The 23882-nt window shown below is 39.9% G+C and overlaps 1 protein-coding gene across 1 annotated transcript in view; it reads left to right on the plus strand.

Annotated features, from left to right (window-relative positions):
- The first annotated feature begins 1826 nt into the window (after window positions 1–1826).
- The window catches only part of SAMD3 (sterile alpha motif domain containing 3), a 37490-nt gene continuing 15434 nt past the window's right edge, over window positions 1827–23882 (plus strand). The window contains exons 1-3 of the mRNA XM_058676383.1: window positions 1827–2182; window positions 2831–3020; window positions 6386–6493. Of these exons, the coding sequence (XP_058532366.1) occupies window positions 2104–2182; window positions 2831–3020; window positions 6386–6493 (377 nt within the window). The 5' untranslated portion in view covers window positions 1827–2103. The remainder of the gene's footprint in view (window positions 2183–2830; window positions 3021–6385; window positions 6494–23882) is intronic.

Here is a 23882-nt window from a genome sequence, read left to right on the forward strand (position 1 = left end):
ATTTTTTCTGCGGAAACATTGGTTAACCATTCTAGTGTGAAAATCCTCAGTATTGTAGCCACTATTTATACCAGAGTGAGTTGTAGGCTGCCACTTCAAGATGTTACATTGCCTAGCAAATGTTGAAAATATTTTCTTGGCCAAGGGCCATTGGGATATTTATAACATTATTTAAGGGCCATATAAGATTATCAACTTAAAAATAAACCTGCCACAAATTTATTGTATTTCCCCTGCTGCCTATGGTTGCAGTGGCAGGGCCAGACCAAGCAATGCGCAGGCCTCATATGTTCCACGTACCAGGGAGTCCTCATTACAATATGCAGTAATATTATTTTATTTTATTAAATATTGAGAAAATCAAATGAGCAAAAATATGCTATTTTTATTTTATTATATTTTTATGAGTTGATTTGATATATTGCTTTGTTTTTCCCAGAAGAATTGGGATAAAAATTTACAGATTGAGAAATACGTGAACTGTTCCAAGTAACTAATTTTATTTTCAAATTTCCTTTTATCCATTGCAAGGCAGTCTCTGCCCTGAATACCTTTTAATCTTGCAGTAGAGAGAAATGTTTTCTCTTTCTCTTCTATTTTTTTCTATGTCCTACTCTTCACAAGGAAGCTAGAAGTGTGACAGAAAGGTGTGATTTTTAATTTACACCACAGTCTCACAAATAATGACTTTTCACACCCTGCTATTGCTGCTTAGCCTAGGGGAGGAGTTCTGTGGCTACTGTTTGTGGAAGCAAATTAAATCCACTGCTGTAATCCAGAAAGAGGCTTTTCTATATTTAACCCTTGTTTTCAGCTTTTCCACTTGGTTGCTTACAAGTCCTCATGAGTGTGTGGCTCATTATTTTGAAGTGTACTTGTCTTCTTGGAAATGGTTTTTGAAGGCTATTACCTTTTCAGAACGCTAAGTATGAAAGATAAGCTTCATGTCCCTTTCCACCATTCCAAGCTGTTGGCAATCGCAACTTAGTTAAATGTACAAAAACGAAAAAACTAGTATTTATTTTCCAAACTTGCAACAATAAAATTTAAGTACACAAGCGAGTAAATATTTGTTTCTTTACACTGTCATTTTTCTGAAAGTAGTTCTTTCTTGTCTTTATGTATAAAATGGTTGTATCTTGCGGGAAGTAAATCTGATTAAAAGTTGATTAAAAATCATTTGGAGTGAGTTGTAAACAAGAAACAAGCTGCATAAGAGAAGTAGGAAAAATTATTGACATTGACCCACTAGCTGTAAGTTTTCTAAGTGATTGTCCAACAGAGGCCTGTGAGACTAACAGATTAGTTGGAGAATGTGTCTTTCATACTCCATTCATGCTTGTTTCCCTTAGACAATTGTTAACATTTAATTATCATCTGATTCTCAACCTTCCCAACTAATTTTTTAAAAATTTCAATGATTGTTTGACTTTATCCTAATTATCTTACCAATTATAATAAGAGTCAGTAAAGGTCAGGAACTGAGTGGAATAAGTCAGGGTATTATATGAAAGAGAAACACTCCCAATCTTCCAAGAATATAGCTCCTACATCCTCTTGCTAACTAAAGCAAGGAGAGGCAGTTACAAGCTGTTTCCTTAGCTGGGAACAGCAAGGGGTTAACCAGTCTTGGTTTACCAAGTATCTCTGTCAGGCTTTTAGCAATCTTTCCTCCCTTGCCCACCCCTTTTGTAAATGTCAACCACTTCCTGATGATTTCACACCTTTCTTTTCTTTGTGAAGAAACCTGGGTGTTAATGGTACAGGATCGGGTACTATTATATGCTCTGGCTCTCTGTAAAGCTGAGTGATGCCTGTGGAAAAAAAGTAAGAGAAGGTGAAGAAATTTGAGAAAAGAAGCAAGGCAATAGGTTTAAATCAGTCTTGCTTTTAAAATGAGTCTGTGGTCTATGATTGTATTCATAATGTGTACTGCAAAAATAGTAATTATCTTAAAAACTTAATATTGATAGTCCAAAGGACTGTAATAGAACAATGAGCTGATTATTAAAAATAAGATCTAAAGAGCTACAATCTGGAAAAGAAAGGCTGAAGAATCTTCTCTAATCTTTCACTCTACAGGTGGATTTCCAAGAGACAGCAATGGAAACGTGGTCAGTTGAACAGGTCTGCAATTGGCTGGTGGAGAAAAACTTAGGAGAGCTAGTTCGTAGATTTCAAGGTGAGTTGCTTGTACTTTCAAGAAGTTTCATGTGAACAGTCCAGACTTCTGAGTGTTGTCCATTATTGAAAATTCTTTTCCTTACCCGATGTCTGTGTGTGTGAGTGTGGAGTGGAGCACTTACAACGCAGTATTTTTTCCTTTCTTTGTTGAAATTCTAATTGTCCTAGCATGCACACAGAATATTCTGTTTCAGAGAGTCTCCACGTTTTGAAAGATACTTAAAATATTATTTAATGTTTGTGTTTTCTGCTGTGTTTGTCTTTTTTTAATGCAGTACGTGTTTTGTGCAGTGTCAGATTTTGAAATATTGAGTATTTGCTACTATTGATTAGGAATTACTATAGATAATTTCACAGGAAGAGATCTTATCCTTGTAAAAGCAATGCTTGTGAGAATTAGAATGAGGGAGGGCATTAGCATGGACATAATTAAGATTTTTCTTGAGAGTCTACATTCTGGTACTTTCTTAGGATCAGATATCAACTTGAAATTCTGCAGCATCAGAGTCTTTGGCAAAAGTATGGGTGATTTTATTCATACCTACAGAGGATGAGTTGAGAATAATTTTGTACATTCAGAGTGCTCATTTGCCAATATTTTTCCAGCATATAACATAGAATGGAATTATTGTTGTTGTTTTCCCAGAGGAAGAAGTCAGTGGGGCTGCTCTGCTAGCACTTAACGACCGGATGATTCAGCAACTGGTAAAGAAAATTGGGCATCAGGCAGTTCTGATGGATTTAATTAAAAAATACAAGCAGAACAGTCAAGGACTGCGGACTCCTGGAAGCCCCAGAGACACAGCCCTGATCACACACACTGAACCAGCCCTACAGTGAGTATGATGACTGGGGTTTTTCTTTTCTTTTCTTTTTCTTTTCTTTTTTTTTTTTTTTTTTTTTTTTTGAGTTCTGTGCTTTCCCAATGATACTAACTGCGTAAGTGATTTAGGAAGTTAAAGCTGTTTGGAAACTGTCACCATATTCAGCTGGATTGTGTACAGCATTTCTAATATCTGAGCAAAGGAATCTCTTTGAGGAATATTATGACTGAAGATTCATTTTTAAATCCATTGCTTTCCAAACCCTGACTCCAGTGACAAGCAAACTCCTGTCACCAGAATTCTAACGTGAAATGTTGTGGTTGCCGCAGGTGAAATGTATACAGAGCACACAGAACGGACACCTGCTACTCAGGTTTTACAGTCACAGTTTGGAAAAGGCTGCTCCTTTGCTCCTTTGCTCCTTTGCTTTCCCCCAAATCACTGTTTTATTTGGATACTTACTCTCCTAGGATTCCTCAGCATAGGTAATTTATATTCTTCTGATGCCTTCAAAATGATACGATTTCATAAACACCACACTGAGTTTTTAACTTTTTTAAGAGTATCATTGAAGTAATGAAAACTATGACAGCATCTCAAAACATCATGTAGAACAATTTGTGGTAGAAGATAAAAGCTCTGAGATGTGGGGTAGGTTTCATATCTGAATGTTATTATTGACTCTGGCAATGACGAGGAATAAAAGCGATAATGAAATTAAAAATCAGGTTTTGTAAGTCTGTGTTCCTGGATCATTTCAAACATACTGATTTTATTATAGGAGATGACTGGAAGTGAGATCCTTGTACTGTAAGAAAAGAATTTCAGACGTAAGACGGAGAGCAGAGCTAAGCAAGGCAGCAAGGTTTAAATCCATCTTGCCTGGACATCGATCAGAATGAAAACGGATATCTCCAAATGTTTATGAGATCCATGCAGACTGGGGTGAGCAGGGTAACAAAGCTTAATGGGGCAAGCAACTGACAGACCAGTCTGGGCAAAAAACAGAGCTGAAAGCTGAGATCCTGTCTACATTCAGCCCAGGGCTTCAGGAGGGAACAGAGTCCAGTTTTCCCCCACTCCTTTCCCCAGTTACAGACAAAGAGTTTTCTGGATGTGAAACAAGTGAAATTCCTCCCAAGAGTTTATTTCTTAATGTCATCAGCAAGGGGCAGAGGAATCTCCTGGGGTGCCTCCCTTGGGAGGAAGGCTGAGACCAGCCAGAAAGTTACTGACATAGGGCAGGACTTAGCAGTGCGGAGACATGACTGCTACATTCCTTCCCTAGACCTCTCTCACACGCTTAGGCTAATTTCTATCTTCCTACATAATAGTGTGATGTTTTCATGTGCAAGATGTTTTACCAAGTTTTTAAGGTTAAATATTTGCAGCAAATACTCAGTAAAAAAAAAAAAAAAGCCTTATTTTATAAAATCCAGTCTGTGTTTTTACTGTAAATCTTTCACATTGCATATATAATATGTATTTCCTATCCTTTGCTAAGCACTACAGTGTTAGTGAGAACCTGTGTAAGTAATTTCATTTTTAGAATGTTGGATATTCTGTACCTAGAAAGAGGTGGCCCTGTGTTACAGCCGGACTGGAAGTCTACCAACTGATTTACTTGAAGGATTTTACCTAAATATCGCTTTGGAAGCATACTCTTGGGAATTTTGGTGAAGTTCCTGTTGCAAACTTTTATTCCTTTCCAAAAAAGAGAGGGTGTGAACCTCAAAAAAGGCTCAAAGTAATTTCTGGGTATTTTTGGATAGGTAGGATTGTGAGTGGGAAGTTCCTTAAGTTTACTGAAATCTTGATACTATCTTAGGTAAATCTTGGGGGAGACGCTGGCAGGTTTGTTTGCACTGCAGATCAGCGTCGATGGTGCTGTCATTATGAACTGGTCCGATTGCCAAGGAGTCTGGGCTTCTTCTCCAGTTCAACTGCTGTCTCGTACTGATGATTTTCAATATTGGCATGCCTGTAATTCACACTGATGTCAGGCATATATAAATCTTTCCATCAAAACAGTCCTGCATTTGTTATAAAGCTTTACTAACCAGGTTAAGAAAGTTGATTGCACATATAGTCACGTTGCCCAAGACTTGGCTGAACAGGGATTATGAATGGGGGCTTTTCACTCTACCCACTGTGCAGACTATACTCCTGTCTGTTACATAGTCACGATTGCATCTGAGAAGAGAATGCCTATTGGTTGTATGAAAGTGCAGCCTTGTGGAAAAACTAAAGTGTATTTTGGTGTAAAAAAAAAAAGTTTTGAATTCCGTATGTAATCTTTTCATAATGTGTGTTTTCGATGCCCTTTTTGAAAACCATTGATATTTGCTTATTGCTAAGTGTATTGTTGTAGTGTCAAGAATGAATAATCGTAGAACAAGGCTTGAGCATATGCCATTTAATTAATCCCTTTCAGAAAGTGCTTAATAAAGATGGGAGATGGAATAAGAAGAAACACTCAATTTCAACCTCCTGTTTCAATATTAGCTATTCCTCTACCTTGGAGGTTTGCTTGGTTTTTCTAACTGTAGCTTCAACTGTAAAATCAAGTGAATAGAATAAATGATGCTGAAGAGCCTGGACTGGCATACTGGATCAGATAGAGAAGATGAGTTTGCCTGTAATTCCACTTCATTGATAATGCTGCCTAGTTTGTTATCTTAAAAAGGATTTATAGACCACAACTGGACGGAACATTTGGCATCCTCTTTAAACAAATGGTAGAACTACACAATAGGTGGGAGTATCTCCTGGTGCTTTGTGGTCATTGCTCTTCTTAAAGCTGGTTGAAAAATCTCTGGACTGGATGCCAGAAAAACTGAGTTCTAACCTTGTCACTGCTGCTAAGTCACCTGTGGCCAGGAGTAAATTGTTATTCCTGCTGGATTTCAGTTGCTTCATTTGAAAATGAAGACTTTAGTGGAGCATAATTCTAAGAACATGAGATTTCCTAACATCTAAAATGCCACCCTCCCATCCCAAGTGGCAGCAAGGAGAGAGAGGACCTGAGAGAGCCTACTGCGTTATTTTACCAAGTAAGAAAATTAACCCAAAAATATACATTCTGCTATCCCCATGGTTTCATAAAGGAAAGCGGGGAGAGTTTGATGCCATTTAAAAATACGCCAGACAGGTAAAAGTAGCATCATGAACTGGCACCACTTAGCTCCCAGCTTACAGGAACCAGTGTGTGAGCTGACCTTTGAAGTCTGTTCATTAGGAACCTCGTTGGGAGCGTGGATATGGACAGTGCTCGTAGTGTTTCCTGTGAGCTGACCTCAACTCTCATACTGCCACTAGATCAGTGATCACAGCTCCTGTGAACGGCCTCCAATGTACCTCTTCTTTCTTGGTTGCAGAGATGAACAATCCTCCAGTCTAGCCAGCCATGGGGAGCAGACACCATCTTTTTATCCTGCTGATGACCTAGATAATGGACTAATAGACCAAAGAGTATTGAAACAGAGGTAAAGTTCTGACTTTAAGATATACTAAAGCCAAATGATATTATTTTTAAAATGAGGTTTCTTATATTTTGATATAGTTCTAAATTTAGGTGTTTTGCTATTCTGGAGGGGAAATTTTTTGTAAACTATAAAAAATATTTGGTAAAAGATAAAGGTTATATCTTATTTGAATTAGAAAAGCAAAGTTTATAAATTATATGTATATACAGATATATATATATATATATATATCATTCAAGTGCATAGACATAAGAAAAAAGGAGTTTTTCTGCTATAAAATGTCCAGAGTAATATACTGTGTTTGCTTTGAATTTTGTTGTTGTCACATTAGCTTGACTATTCTTGACAGAGGCTGTTTTGCAAATGATTCCTCTGTATTTGTACACTGGATTTGATACTATATACAATCTCAGTATGTGGTCTACATTGAAACAAAGGAAAAGTATCACCCAGAGAAGTACATATGGGAGTATGGGGCTCGGACAAAGTCCCGAGGGCAGCGGTTGGTAAGATGTGGACAAGTTCCTCTGCTGATGGAAGAAGGCGCAGTCAACACTCAAGAATCATCAGAGTAGAACCAAGCAAGGGCATGGTTCTTTAGAATTCTCACAACCCCTTTACTTACATCATCATCTCACTTAGTGCACACAGCAGCCCCACAGGACAGGCATTATTTTGTTTCTTTTGTAAGTGAATAAAACTGAGATTTAAAGAAGTTTTCTGGAGTGGACTGTGTCACCTTGACACAGGGTCTGCAACTATTGGGGCAAAGGTAGCAGCCTCAAGCTTATGTCTCCGAGGCCCCAGCAGCCCCAGGGGTTTAGCACCTCTGAAGAGGAGCTGTTAGAGAGGCAGGTGGAGGGGTGGGGGGCGGGGTTGGCTCTGGGCTGACCTCTATCCTGTTTCCCTCTCTGTGACCTCCAACTCCAGATAAAGACCTCTGCCCTTTACATCCACAAATGGTAGGTTCCATCTGCCCCCATGTCCCTGACTCCTCTTGGAGGGTGAGTATGATGGTGCACAGGAATATACTAGCAAGGAAATCGGTCCTCTGGGTCATCCTGGCTTGAGCTATGGTTCAGAAAATGTAAGCATGCTTTGATGTGTGCCTCGTTCTTCTCCTTTCTTCTCAGGGGTATTTAGTCATATCTAGAACCTTCCTTTGGTGTGACGCCAGGTATGTGGAGTCAGCCAATCAACTACCCCTTCCACAATGGCGACATGAAACCTATCCCTGTTGAACCTCAGTGGAGACAGGGAGGACTTTGCTCCCTGAGTCGTAGACATTCTTCTGAAAAATGAGAAATCTAATCTCTTCTCATCATGCTCTGTGAGCATTAAAAATAGGTCATGCTTGCTGAGTGCTGGACAGAAGGAAGCTCCTGGCAAGCACTTAGTGTGCAGTGCTTATCCAGCTCTGCTCCGGCTAGTGCTCTGACTGTCCTTGGAATGCTTTCCTCTCCTCCTTGCCGCGAGTGGGAGAAGAGGGTGCAATCTTCCACACTCAGTGTCTTCTTTCCCAAGTCCACTGACAGTGCATTCTCATGGTAGTGCCACAATACTGTGGGGCAGGGTTGTTGTGGTTAGATGGTGCCTCATTCCTCGTAGCACCTGGCAAAGCAAAGAAGAAAATAGGACTGGCTTAGAAACTGAAAAAAAAAAAAAAAAACAGGTGGGTTTGATTGCCCCCACAACAATATCTTTATCAATAACCATGAAGTATCTTTTAAACAATGAACTTGGACATTTGAACCCCTGCCTATCCCATTCCTTAAGCACTGCAGAGTATGTTTGTATGTGAGAAACCACGCCCTAAAGCAATGAGTTCACCCAATTTTTCCTAAACCTTGATCCTTCCCATCCTGATCAACCATGTAATCATTATTTTTAAAATAATAATAAATAATTTAAAAAATTAAAAAAGAAACCAAACCCTGTTCAAAGCAAACACAAATTTTCTATAAGCAAGTCATTTCACCTCCAGTGGCAGAGCACATACATTTACCAAGGAACTGGTACTAACATACAGGAGATCAAACTGTGTGCCCTTTTCTCACCATCTCTGTCTCTGGTCAGCTTCTCACTGTGCCTGATTTCTTTTCTTCTCCTACTGAGTACAGAATTATCCTACTACTCAGGGCTGCTCTATACCCTTCAGATCAGCTGGCCTTTTGACCATAGCACTATGTCCAAGGAAATACTTGAAGCAATTCAGGTCCTGCCGACTAAGTTATTGTCGTTGCTTTGTCCAGATAGCTGGCAGACACTAAGATGTCCAGGAGGGATCAGGTGCCCCGTTGACAATCACCTGTATGAGAGAAAGGGTAGGTAAGAGCAGGGCAGATGGACCTGCTTTTAGTATTTCACCTGTGTTTTTGTCCCTTAGTCAGAGCTATGTATTGGGATGGGTTAGAAGGTGCTGGTCCTTTCAAAGTCCTGCCACAGGCTGTGGCTTGAGCATTCAGCCAGGTAAATTAAAATCACTGGACCCAATGTCAATCCTTTGCTCTTGCCCTTCTGCCTTGGGCACTCTTTACCTGATGCTTGACACACAGCTTCCTGTGGTGTTTCTGCATCAGGCTATGCTTTTTTCCTCACCTACCTAAAACACACTCATCCTTTAAGAATCATTGAAACTCACTCCCCACCCCATAAGAAGCCTCCTGACACATTCTACTACAAGGGAGGATCCCTTCTACTTATAAGGCATCAATAACTTTTGGAAAATGGAATTAAAGATAAGTCTTTTTGCTGCAACAAACTTTAGAAATTCACACACAGTTTATCCATAATGCACATTTCCCATGAAATTTTTGAAGACCTCTCATATGCAAGCATTTCAAAAAAAAAAGCCTCCAAACAAACATTATTTTATTCCATAAACTTTAAGCAGTATCCTTGTATGTTTACCATCTAGATTATTTACAGACAAGGATAAAAAGAAAGCTCTAGAAGCCTGAAATTTACCTTTGTTTAAAGTCTGTAGTGCGGTGGAAACAGGGTATGAGTGCCCTAGTGGATGAGTTGTGTGTTCTAAGTAAAGTGTAGGGTGCTGTGGTACAAGTTCTGCTCTCCTCAGTGACAGACAGCTCTGTACCCTTCACTGAATAGCTTCCATGCCTTTGGTGGACAAATGGATTCTTGGGTTCCATTCTCATTATGGCAATCCCTTGGAAGAACTTTTCTGCAATGTTATTCTTTGCTGTTTTTTTTTAATGCACCTTGATTGAAACTTTTTGTTTGTCCCAAACAAGCCTTGTTTTTGTACTTCTGTTTTAATATTTAGTAAGGCATGAAATCAGATAAATAGGTAGAGGTTACCTAAATGTGACCTTAAAGACATGGCACTTGGGGCAAGCATGGTGATAGGCAGGCTAGTGCTGACATCCCAGACGGGCACCTGGTGTCCCAGCTGCTCTCCTTCCAAATTCAGCTCCCTGCTTACGACCTGGGAAAGCAGTAGAGCATGGCCCATGTACTCAAGCCCTTGAGCCCATATGGGAGACTGATGGAGGATCCAGACTCCCAGCTTCGGATCAGCTCAGCTCTGGCAATTGCAGCCATTTGGGAAGTGAACCAGCAGATGGAAGACCTCTATGTCTCTCCTTCTCTCTCTATAAAATCTACCCTTCAAATAAAAATAACATAAATCTTTAGCAAAAAAAGACATGTCACTTGACCTTTAAACATGTGTGCAGATTTTTGCTTCTGCCTGTCATTAATTGGTTTCCTGCATGTTTAAAATTATTATAATGAATACTTTTCGGGTGGGGAGATGGGTTTGGGAGATGGTGTAGGATGAACTGATTGTTCGTACTGTGCTCAATAAGTAATGCCAGTATCAGTGACTCCTCAATACTTCAGAAGAATTATTTTCAGGAACTGTCATGAGTGTAGCTCAAAGGGGTGACATAATTGCTGTGCATTTTATCCTACGGTGTAACAAAAGGAAGTTTCACGGAAGTGTGACAGCCTAATTATAGTTGGTCCAAGTTGCACTTAGATGCATGATTAGTCTTCTCATTTTCTACCTGTCCATGCCCTGCACGGGTAAGGAGCTCAGAAGAAAGGCAGGAGTGTCAGCTGCCAGTCTTCCATTTACAGTATTGCACTGCCTAAAAGAGTAGGTAGGTAATCAACAGATGCTCAATGAAGGAACAAACGTAGCAAGTCTCTTCTGTGGTCTTACCTTTACTGAGTTAAATGCATGACCTATAGCAGGAGGTCTTACATTTCAGCTATTATTTATTATTGTTTTGCCAATCATTAAGGTGTGCACTCCAAAGAGACTCAAAACATTCTTTTCTCAATTCTGACAAGTGGTTCCAAAGTATACAGGTAGGCAATAGTCTCTGGGGGCCTTCCCTGGATTCATTGCTCCAGGGAAGAGGAAGATGGGTATGTAGTTTGCCCAGACAATGGCTGAGTGTTGTCACAGAAAAACAAAACAGAAACCAGTCCTAGGACTCAGTGTATACAATGAGGGCGCTTTAGGAACCTGGGCAAAGAAACCCAGTTACCACTGAGAGCGGCTACTACTACTGTAGTAGACATCTCATCAAAGAGACATGCAGAATACACCTAGATGCTGTATCCCCAGCAGTATGTCCCAGGCAATGGGACAGAAATCTCTGAATATGATGCAGAAGACCACCTCAACCCACCCCATGACTGTGTGGAAGCTAGTACCTAAACATCTTGGATTAGAGTTATGCAACGTGGTCACATAGCAAAGCTTCCTTTGTGGGCGATTGCCCTAGGCCCCGCCCTGCTGCCTGGAGGGCGTGGCTTAAGCCTAACCTTCCCCATGGCCTGAGGCACAGCTTTCAGGCCTGCTGTGGAGTGTGACCTCCAACATGGCTATGAGGTCAAGGAGAGTATACCTGAACATGACCTCTGACATGACCGGAAGATCTAGGAAAACAGATGTGTCATACAGCCAATTGCAGTGTCTTTGGTGGGCATGGGGTCTGCAGGAAGGCTCCCTCCTGCCCTCCCCTTCCTTACCCTTTAAAACCTGTAACCTGTATATAATGACGCGGACTTTCACCAGCTTGTCTCTGGTGGTTCTTGTGGCCGAAGACCACCGTCTGCCTCAGTGATGTTGGGGCCTGCTGGCAGGTCTAAACCCCGAGACTCCTTCTGTCTATGTGCCTTTCAAGCAAATAAATAAATAGATGTTTGAGACTTTCATTAGCATTTATTCACATAATACACAAATATTTCCTGAATACTTACTCTGTGTCAGACACTACCTTAAGCAACAAGGGAGGATACAGCAGAAAACAAAACAGGCTAACACTTTCACTTCCCCAAGAGCTCTCCTTCAGCCAATAGATTTCAAATATAAATGTTTCTGAACTCGTGTTTTCACACCCTAATATACTCCACCCATTATGTCCCTGCCATAAAAGAAGCTATGTGGACAATGATGTTCTCTGCAAAGGCAGGATTCTAAAGCCTGTAGCATGATCGTCCCTGAAAAGGAAACTCTTCTAAGTCTGCCAGACCCTCCGCCAACAGATTGGATATTTCTAAACTACAAAATAGTATTGAGCCATTTCCCAACAACTGAATGAGTAGAATCTAACTACGTTTTTTTGTGTATGAGGTATCTTTGTGAGATCTATTTTTTGAAGGTCATGGTAGAAAATGTGAAACTTAAGAATTATAATCAAGTTTCTAGTCATTTACATTTCTATCAATACTAAGAGGAATTGGAAAATTGGAATATACAAAATATATTTATTTTGTGATTCTTTTCTTCACTAGTGAGTTCCCCAAGGACACTTGGAGCCTGGGATCTCCCAATGACATTTCTAAAAGGGTATGGATTGGTTTAAAGAAGTAGATTGGCTCTGAGTGGGCTGAAAGTCTACCACATGTACCCACATGTAATCCTATCCTCCTACCTCTCAATTAATTGCTCCCTTTTTTAGGATTCACCCACTTCATCTGGAACCTAGGATAGGACACTTTGAAAATATGCATATTAAACTCCACATGGAACTTGTGAAGTTACCCTGAAATTGCCAGTTGGCTTCATGCCTGTAGAAGTACCACCCCCAACCTCATAAAAGGAGTTAACATGGGGGAAGTGGCCCTCTCTCTTTCAGCACAGGTCAGGGCTGGAAGTTCTACAACAGGTATTTTCTTTCCTTCTCTTACTCCTCTTCCTTTTGGAAAAGCATCATGATGAATATTTCTTCATGTGGGGCAACCAACCATCATGCATAAATGTGCATACACTTTGATCTTTTGCATAAATTTTGTTGCCACCTTGTGCACCTTACATGTGTTTGTAGTTACAATGACTGTGTTTGTAGGAGACAAAAACCTCGAGTGAAAATTAATACACCCATGCCCATACTGTGTTGGGTTGAGGGACCTCTGTATGATGGCCCCAGCATAGTGCCTGCTGCATTCACATCTCTTCCTTGGTGCTTGATTTTGTATTCACATGTGCATTTCAGACATTCAATTCCTCCTCAGTGGATTGATGAGCAGATGTGGAAGCCTAGAGCTGTAAAACACAAGTAAAAGGCAAGCATTCAAATTCTGAAGACAAAGCACACGTTTCTGAATGCATAACAGTGTCATGAACAAAGTGGGATATCCTTCATAGTCTGTGCTAGCCTTGATGTTGCTGCTGTATGTTCTTGAAGGCTCTCAGAGATGGAATTTAACTCTGTTCGTATCTCTTTAATGGTTGGTAGGATGTGTATATGATTTGAATGCATTTTCTAAGCTTCAAATGTGGACATTTCACTTCCACTGCCAGATATTCAGAGGGTGGAAACTTAATCCATGTCTGGTGTTTGGCAGGTGGTGGGGTGGTGGGTTGGGAGGGCATTAGAATTGGATAAAGCCATTTTGCTGGAGCTCCCCTGACTAAATCCTGGTGGCTTTATAAGAAGAAGGAAGGAAACCAGGAGACACATATATGAGGCAACTTCATGAAGTTGATGGAAGGACCAACACCGTGGCATAGTGTAGGTTAAACTATGTCTTGCAGTACTGGCATTCCATATGGGCAGTGGTTCAATTCCTGCCTACTCTATTTCCAATCCAGTTTCTTGTTAGCACTTTTCAGAAAGCAGCAGAAGTACTCAAGTACTTTGGTATCTGAATCCACATCAAAGACTTGGATGAAATTCTTAGCTGCAGACTTCCACCTGGCCCAACCCTAGCAGTACTGCCTTTTAGAGAGTGAGTCAGTGGATAAAGCTATCTGTTTCTCTCTTTCTCTATCTCTGCCTTTCAAACAAATAAATTTAAAATAAATAAGTGAAGTTGATTAAATAGAATTAAAGATAAGGTTTATTTTGGTACAAACATCTTTGATATCCATACAGTTTTTTTCATAATATTTTCATGTCCTTATTGAAGACTCCTCATAGATACAAAATGCACTAAACAACTTTTTAAAGCTTTATTTTTTTAATTTGAAAGGCAGATTTTACAGAAAAAAGAAACAGAAAGAAGCCTGGTTAACTCCCCATATAGCCACAACAGTCAAAGCTGATTTGATTTGAAGCTGGGAACCAGGAGCCTACTCCAGGTCTCCCATGTGGGTTTAGGGTTCCAGGGACTTGGACCATCTTCCACTTCTTTCCCAGTTGATAAGCAGAGAGGTGAATTGTAAGTGGAGCAGCCAGGACATGAACTACTCCTATATGGGATACCAACACCAGAGGGCAGAAGATTAGCATACTGTGCCACCATACTAGCCTCTAAGATAAACCCTTTAATATCATTTTCCATAAACTTTTTAAAAAGTATCCTTGTGCATATATACATGTCCTATCTCTTACCATGTGTTGCCCAACACCATGACCTTTGATCTTGCCCTTTCGAAAGTGTAGAAATGTGTTATTAACACCAACAGAAAAGACTAATGCAGGAAATTGATGTCAGAAGTAGGGTGCTGTTAGTAATACATATCTGAAAATATGAGACACTGGAAGAGGCTGGCAGAATTTGGGGAGCAGCCTACAAAATCCCTGAATGCTGCCATGGATTATTGCAGGTGATTCTGACAAGGGCTCGAAAACAAGAAGACTAGGAAACTAATCCCAGGTGGAAAAGAGACCGAGAAGTGCACTAAATCTAGCCTTATCACACACTGACAGAGTTGGCTGCATTTCCTTGTTTCCTAAGATTCATGGAAGACCAAAATTAATAATGGATGAGTTAATTTGTTGGGATTATTATTATTATTTTCCATGATAAGAGGTTTCTAGGTATAGGGATTTTACCTCCTCTTCCCTTTCTCCCCTTTCCATTTTTCCCTTCCACCATTAGCATAGTCTTTTTGTAACCATTGCAAATTCAACATTCTGTTATTTAAATGTGTCATGGCATTTAGATGTAGAAAGTCTATTATCTTATTGTCAAGGTATAGTTAACAGTTTCCTTGGGAGTCCTTCTTTTATTCATGAGTAGAGGTACATACTGCCATGTATCTCCACATCCCAGTATGTTACACTCCATTATACAGTTTATCTATGAGAATATATGTATATGCTTGTTCAGCTGTATAGCTAATTGTTTTTGTGTTTTTCTTGAAGATCACCTTTTATCAGATGAAACATACTGTATTTGTCTTTTAGGGATTTGCATATTTTATTAAATGTGATGGTCTTCAATTGGGGTCATTTTATTGCAAATGGTAGCATTTCCTTCTTTTCAATGAGTGTCTAGTATTCCATGGAGTAGATGTACCACAGTGTCTTTATCCATTCCTCTCTTGACAAGCTTCTAACTTGCTTTCATGTCTTTGCTATTGTGGATTGTGCTGTTATAAACACAGGCATGCAGGTTGTATTTTTGTGTGCAGATTTCACTCCCTTTGGCTATATTCCCAGGAGCGGGATAGCTGGGTTAAATGGTAGGTCAATTTTCAGGTGTCTGAGACCTCTCCATACTGCCTTCCAACTGTGGATGCACCAGTCTACACTCTTGGGGAAATTTCAAAACTACATGTCATTTAACCTACAACATGGATGGATATTGGCTGCTGAGGTCAGATTTCCAGGGACAACTTAGGGCAAAAGAAAGCAGAGTAAAAGTATTTAAAAATTTCAAAGCCTGGCAGAGAATGAGGGAAAAAAAGTGGATAGAGGTGCAGCAGAGAAACTGCTTGCTAAAACATTAATGCAAGTAAAAGGGAATCAACTGCTTTGTATCAGAGTAACTGGGAGACCTCAATGGCATCTCAGAAACCTTTGTTTTCTCCCCTTCCATCACAGGCCCAGATACATTCCAAGACAGACTTGATTCAGGCAGCTCTGGGGACTGGGGCAGATGCAGGGAGGGAGGCAGTTGTTAACAGGCTTGCTCACCAACACCAGGGCACCTCAGCATATGGCTTTCAAAGTGCTTCATAGCTACCCTAGTCCTGATTCAAGTAGGTATAGGCGGAGATGCAGCTAGTGGCAGCCTTGATGTTCATGTGAAACTAATTATGTAAGTATTTACAGGAATACAAGATTCCAGAAGAAAACTTAGGACACCAAGCCAAAGTTTCATGACAGGTTCAACATCCCTGGAGAAAGTGCCTGGTGAGGCCCAAATGGAGTTCTAGGAGTGAGAACGCGGTGACCAGCAACTTCCCATCCCTACCCAGGGAAGCCTGACCAGCACAGTGATATGTGCACAACTTCCGAAGTCCTTGAGAGCCCGTGATTTGCCACAGTGTTCACAAGATGCTGCACATGGAGCTTCAAGATTGATTGTCTGCTCTGCTGATTTTGATCTTGTTTTTGGCTAATGATGCCTTTCTACCTGCTTATTCTTCCCACTGGGAATGACAGTGTTTACACTGTGCATGTCATATCATTGTACTCCTACAGTAAATAGTTTATTTTGATTATTAAGACTCACAACTGTAAGGGTTTTCCCTGAAGTCCTTGACTTTGAAATCTTGAATTAATGCAAGACCAAATTAAGACTCTGGGACGATCATGGATGAAATGACTATATTTCGCATGAAAAATAAGACATGAACCATAGACTAGGAGCAAAATATCATGTTTTGGGTCTAATTTAAGTGTGTCCAGTGAGGCTTCGTGTGTTGAGACTTCATCTCTGTGCGGAATTAAGAGGAGGGCAGAAGCTTCATCCAAGTAGAGGGTTAGAGGGTTGGCTTCTGGGGTGGCAACTAAGGTTGGGTGAAACTCCTAGGGTACCGTTCTCATGATTGAATTTTGGTAGTCGTAGAAGAGGGAGAGTGATCAGAAAGAATATATATATATATATATATATATATATATATATATATAAAAATATATATTCCCTGTCTCTTGCCATGTGATGCCCTGCATGACCCCAGGGCTCTGCCAACAGCAAGCTATCAACCCTTGTGACCCCTAGACCTCGTACCTCCACATCCACGAGCCAGAGTAAACCTGTTCTTCATAACTTACCCCGTCTATGCCATTATATTATTGGCAACAGAAAACATTATAAAAACAATGGGCTTTTCAAAGCCTTTGGTCTCATTTTCTTAGCAGTAGACACCATTGTCAATTTCAAGTGAAGCAGGTAATTCTCAGGTGGTTGCCACAATTAACACAAATGCTACATGTCTGATATTAAAACATTCTTTCCTTAGTTTGAGAAGGTATATCATAACATCCTTTTCTGCCCCAGAATAAGATAACAAAGTCTATAAACAGATATCTAAAACTCTCTTAGCTTCCACTTCTGTGTGGCGAAAACATCTTAGACATTACAGAGTTCAACTGTCAGTAAATTTCAGAGTTGATGATGTAGAATTAGACAGATCAATCCAGGTCATTCTTAGTGTGTGAAGTCTAAAGGTTAACCATAGAGATGAATAAAATGGGATTGTGATGCCAAAATAAAGCGACTTGTGGAATCCAATCTTTCAGTTCAGTCACTGGGGAGCATGGTATTGGTTGCTGTTTCCTTTTCCAATAGTGGTACCACTACACCATCCCTGGTGTTAATTTAAGTGTGAAGATCAAGCCTTGTAGTCAGAATGATGATTCTTAACAGAAAAGTGCTCCACCTGTCTCTTGTACTTCTCACTGGAGGACCAGAAAGGAAAACATTTTGGTAACACAGGAGAAGCATCTCAGATACTTAAAGTAACATTATCTTCAAGCAGATGCTCTTAGGAAAAGGAATCGCTTATATCCTACAGCTTGAAAAGATAGGAATGATGTATGAGCTGTGTTGACAATGGAACTCTGCCCTCAGTCCTACAGAGAAACCACAGGGATTCCGATACTGGGAAAGTGCTTTTTAGAGGATTTTCTCTAGGAGTAGTACCACCCCATGGCTATAGCCACATTTTGTGTTCCAGTGGACTCTGCTTTAATTCTTTGGCATTTCTATCTCACTGGCTTTCCTATCTCAAACCAAAGCACAGTGAGCTGGCACTTTACTTCATGGGCATGTTAACTTGAAATGTAGCTAGTTGTTGGTGCCTTTTGTCACTGGGTTTTTAACTATAACAGAACTTTGTTTATCAAAGATGTCAGCTTTATGTATGAAAACATAAGCTTACAGAGTCAGAGACTGTCTTTGTTTATTTAGCATAGAATGTTATATTTCATACTTTATCTTTCTCTCTCAAATGTTCCTAAAGGTTTTTATAGCACTATGGCACAAATTGCTTCACCCAACAGGGACGAGCAAACTCAATACAGAGGAGGAGCTGAGATACAGTTGAGTGCCCACGGGGCCTGCATTGGAATAGGCATTATGTAAGATTCAGATGAGGAAGACCACTAAGAGCCCACAGAGTGGTCAGGTGGGGGAGTCCACCCAAGAAAGGGCTAAGGTAGGCTTAGGAGAACTATGGAAGCTTAGGGCATTCTCTTATGAGGGAAACAAGTGCTGACACATGCAGAACATACCCTGGAAATCTATGAAGGCTTGTCACTTTTTATCAACTTACAATTTAAATAAATTTTTTATTTATTAGTGATGTCAGAGGGAGAGGGTCAGAGTGAAGAAGAGAAAGACTGCAAGTCTTCTGTTTTACTCCCCAAATGCCACAATTGGCCAGCTTTGGACAACATTTGGGAACTTGGAAGTCAGTCTGGGCCACCCACATAAGTGGTAGGGTACTAGAAGCCATCACCTGCTGCCTCCACGGATGCGCATAAGTAAGAAGCTACAGTTGGGACTGGATTTTTTGTAAAAGATTTATTATTTATTTTTATTGGAAAGCAGATTTACAGACAGAAGGAGAAACAGAGAGAAAGATCCTTTATCTGCTGGTCCATCCCCAAGTGTCCACTTCAGCCAGAGCAAGATCAATCAAATCCAGGAGCCAAGAGCTTCATCCAGGTCTCCCATGTGGGTGCAATGTCTCAAGGCTTTGGGCCATCCTCTGCTGCTCTCCCAGGCCACAAGCAGGGAGCTGGATGGGATGTGGAGCAGCCAGGACACAGCAGGTGTCCACATGGGGTCCCAACATGTACAAGGCAAGGATTTAGCCACTGAGCCATTGTACCAGGCCCGGGACAGGATTTTGGATTCACACTCAGGCATTGAGTATGGACATTCAAACTGATATCTTGACTGTTAAACCAAGCTGCCATCCCAAGGTTTGTATCTAAACTGATTATAGAAATTCACCTTGTATAGGAATTGATAATAAGGTGGTTTAGAAAACAGGATTATATAGTTTCATAGTTTTTAATTTAATTTACTCAAAAAGCAGACACAGAGTCCTAGATCTCTCATCTGTTGTTTCGCTTCTCAGGTACGTGAATGAGGGCTGTACTCTAGGCTAAATCAGGAGCTGGGAACACAGTCTGGGTCTTCCATTGTGTATACAGGAACCAAATTTTTGAGCCATAGCTCCCAGGCTGTTCAGAAAGCTGGAATGGAGAGCAGAGGCAAACCAACAAAACATTTTAACCACTATATCAAATGCCCACCTCCTCAAGCTGAAACGTATTATGAATTGCTCTGATCATTTAATACAACAAACTCATATTTGAGACATTAAAAAATATACAACATTGTTTGTTTTCTTATAGAATGTGAAGTCCCATTGTCTGTTTAATTACGGAGACTAGTAAAGAGGGAATGATAAAACACCCTTGAATGTGGAAGCTAACTAAATTGGTAAAAACTTGCAAAAGAAAGAAATTAAAAGAAGAAAAGAAGCAATGGTTATGAACTCTTATGACTCCTTTAATTCATTCACACACACACACACACACACACACAGAAGCTAGGGCCAGTGTTGTCGCATAGCTGGCAAAGCTGCCACCTGAGATGTCAGTATCTTCATGGGTAATAGTTTATATCCTGGCTGCTGCTCCGCTTCCCATCCCTCTCCCTGCTAACGGCCTGAGAAAAGTGACAGAGAATGGCCCAATGTGTCTGGACCCATTCCATGTATGTGGGAAACCTGGCACCCACCTGGCCTGTTCCAGCTTTTGTGGTATGAACCAGCAGTTGGGTGATCCCTCTGCTGTACTCCACCACCCCAACCTCACACAGTCACCCTCTCTCCATCCTTCCCTGTGTCATTCAAATAGATAAATAAATCTCAAAGGAAAAAAAAGCTTTCTCATTTCCAGGTTCAAAAGTTTAGTTTTTCCTTATAGCAATATCATGACACACCCAGGGATAAAATATTTTCCCACCCTCGATAGCTCCAACTGAAATCTGAATGCAGAGAACAGAATCAGGATGTCCTTCCAAATGCATTTTTCACATCCAAAAAATATGTTTAAAGCATGGTTATTTTCTTTTTCCTAGGAAATATACAGAGATAACAAAGAATGGACCTAAATCAGAATTAGAAAGCAATAATCACTTTCATGGAGACCAAGTACAAAAAATAATCTTGGTCAAAGAGATTTGCAGAGTAAACTGGCTCCAGATGCTGTGCCTACCTACCATGTTCACTACATTGTATCTGATTGCTATTGACTAGAACCATTTTCAATCACCTGTGTCACTAAATGTATGAATTACATTGCTAGGAAGATAATCATGCTCGAAACCATTGGTAAAGAACAAAATTGTGCGTATAAATTACAAAAGGCAGATATCAAGGGTAGTCAGATGATAAATGTGAAGTTTCAGCCATCTCCTATATTCCGTTTCTTGGGCATTAGGGTTTCAAGTTTGAAACCCTCTTCTATGTTTAGTACTCTTTCAGCACATGAAATAGCATTTGAAGAACATTAGTAGAACCGGGAATTGCATTTTTTATTTTTTTATATTTGGGCTGTAAATGCCTTGTTTTTGAGGCATATAAATGATCATGTGAGCCTTGGGACTAACATTTTGCTGTAATGGGATACTGACTTGAGACACTGCTTTGCCATACTAGAGTGCTTGCTGAAGTTCTAGCAGCTCTGCTTTTGATGCAGCTCTTTGTTAATGTGCCTGGGAAGGTGGCAGAGATGGTCCCAGTATTAGGCCGCTGCCAACCATGAGAGACCTGCATGGAGTTCCTGGCACCCTGTTTCAGCCTGACCCAGCTCTTGCTGCTGTAACCCTTTAGGAAGTGGACCTAAATTAAAGCTCTTCTCTCTCCCTCTCCCTGTGTGCATATGTGTGTTTGTGCATGTGTGTGTGTGTGTGTGTGTGTGTCTGTCTGTCTCTCTCTCTTCCCTCTTTCTCTCATTCTAAAACGTCATGTGAACACTCAGGTTGTCCAGCTGCCTGCATAGCCTTTAATTTAGGAGTAAAGAAAGGAAGACAATCAGGAAAACGTCCTTTAGAACAAATTCCTTCAAAAGAGACCATTTATAAGGTAGTACAGCGCTTCCTCAAATCAGAAAAAAGTTTGCTCTGTGAGTTGCGCAAATCTAGGAGGCCAGGAGGAGCCAAACATCCATGAAGTCAGTTTCTTCTCCAGCTGCATATGGTCCTCTGGTGTGTCCTCTCTGGAGACAGTATCTAAGGATGAGTTCCCTAAGCATGATGAGTTGGATGAGTTCTGAGAGAGAAGCACAGATCTGCACAGAGGAGGTAAAAGATAGGGAGCAAGCCATATGTAAACAGAAGGTGAAGAAGGGTTAAATAAGCCAATATGCCAAGTTGCCATAGAGACGCAAAAAGAAATGGGAAAATGAAATAGTGCCAAAAAAAGAAATTAAAAATAACAATTTTGTGAAGAAGCGGTCAGTGGAATTGAATGAACTTGAAAGTTCTTGAAAAAGAACTTTGACAAAATGTCCTTGGTTGACTTTTAAGGATATAATTTCAGTGAAGGGACTGGAAAGAGATCCAAATGAAAGAGGTTAAGGAAACGCAGAATGGGATTAATGTGAGGGTGTATTTATAGCGTAAGTGGAGAGTTAGAGTGTACTAAGAAGCCACTGAAATACCGAGAACTTTTCCAAGGAAAACTGAATTCAGCCCGATCAACGCATACTGATTTTTTTCCAGTAGACCCTAGTCATTCTTCCATCAACTCTACCAAGCAATACGGTATGTACTGGAGATACAGAAAATTCCTGCCCTCAATTAGCATCTGTATCTCTGCGTCGTACAACACTCCACTCCTGTTCTCGGTGTTCAGATTTTTCCTTAATATTCAATGGACCTGTTCTTAGCAAGGCTCTTTTTCTTAAGCCCCCTCAGATCATACTGTTTTCTAATTAGGAGCAGAATAATTGGATCACCATTAGCTCTTATTAAGATCAAACAAAACTGTCAAAAATTGAAAGGGAATAGTATTATGTTAGCTAAGAGAAAGAAATGGTGAATACTTGAGCTGATGGATATGTTAGCTGGATTTAATATCTCATTATTTTATATGTATGTATAGTGTCAGTGTTTTTATGCATGTACTGCATACATATGTAATTGTTCAATATTCAATAAATATTAAATATCAAAGGACAATAATACCTATTATCACGTTTCAGGTTAGTGTTATTGCAAAATTTATTTTATTATCATTATGACCTTTTTGTTACTCAAATAACTGACTGTTTCATTTGCTAGTGGATGCTGATTCAGTAAGCTGGGGCCAATTGTACACATTAACATGTTTTGCAAGCTTTTGGACTGATCTCAGTGTGCACCTGCAATTGAGATCCATTGAGCTGAAGATGTGTTGCTTTGCAGTGGTGACTGCTGAAGAGCCCCAGGTCAGAGGTGAGAGCAGAGAATGACTCAGAATTTCAGAGTTTTTGCAGGTTTCCACACTTCTACAGATGATTTGCTGACCTCCAGCTTAATAAAGATACTTAGAATAATTTTAACATCTGGTGGCAGATGGTGAAACACTTGATATGGGAGGCTCAAAGGGTGGACCAATAACAAAGAGAAACAGGAAGCACCCTCATGCTGTGACCATGTGGTCTTTTCTTATGTAGCCATGATCATTCAACCATGGGGTCACCACTGCTGCATCCAATCTAAGCCCTTCGCAAAGGTTCTACATTCAGATACCATAACTGGATTGAGCCTCTCCCATTAATTTATGAATATTAGCATCAGTCCATTAACCAATAATGTAAAAGTTTGGGGACCAAGTCATTAACACATGAACCATTGGGGACACCTAAACTAAAGTCAAAACTATAGTACAGCCCATCATGTAAATAAACAAGTGTGCTATTTCCTGCTTGCTTCATTCCTTGTGTTCTGTTATAGCTCATGCATTCCTATTACAAAATGTGACCCAATTTCCAAAGGAAGCATAGCTTTTTACCTCACCTAAATTTTGGGGGGGTAGGGAGAGGAACAACAAAATACCATTACTGTACATGATTGTGCCTACTTTTACTAATTTAGGAAATATTTCTATTGTCTCTACTTGGCTTGTCTGTTCCTTACTTCCATCCCATGCAATTCAATTAGTAAAATGGGTTGAAAACTACCTAGATCCTTTAATTAACTGTTGTTTTGAAATTTACTATAGATTCTTTTTATACACTCAATGATGAGTCATTAAGATTTTACAATGATTATGCTACCTAATTTTTAAACAGTTTTATTGACATGTAAAATACAAAGAATTCATCTATTTAAACTGTGTGATTTAGTAAATTTTACCAAATGTAAAGGGTTGCATACTTATCACCATCTACTTTGGCCACTCTCAAACCTAGCAACCACTTTGCCTGCTCCCTCTGTTGTTTTCTGTAATCTTGTTGAAACTTCATCTGAACGAAATCACAATATTCAATACCTTAACATTTAATTTAGAAATTAAGTTCACCTTGATAAAATAACTGAAGGTCAACTAAATTGTGTGAATGTTGTGTTTCTTTATCAGCAGCATCAGAATAAATTAGAATCTTCTTAACCAGGTGTTAAGATTTTAATATATACCTCATTTGCTCTGTTAAATGGAAATTTATCATTTTGACTTTGTAAGACATTTTTTCAATTTTGAGCTCTATATATACATTATATATATACATACATA

Source organism: Ochotona princeps, chromosome 1 (genome assembly GCF_030435755.1).
Source record: "Ochotona princeps isolate mOchPri1 chromosome 1, mOchPri1.hap1, whole genome shotgun sequence".
Taxonomy (NCBI): Eukaryota; Metazoa; Chordata; class Mammalia; order Lagomorpha; family Ochotonidae; genus Ochotona; species Ochotona princeps.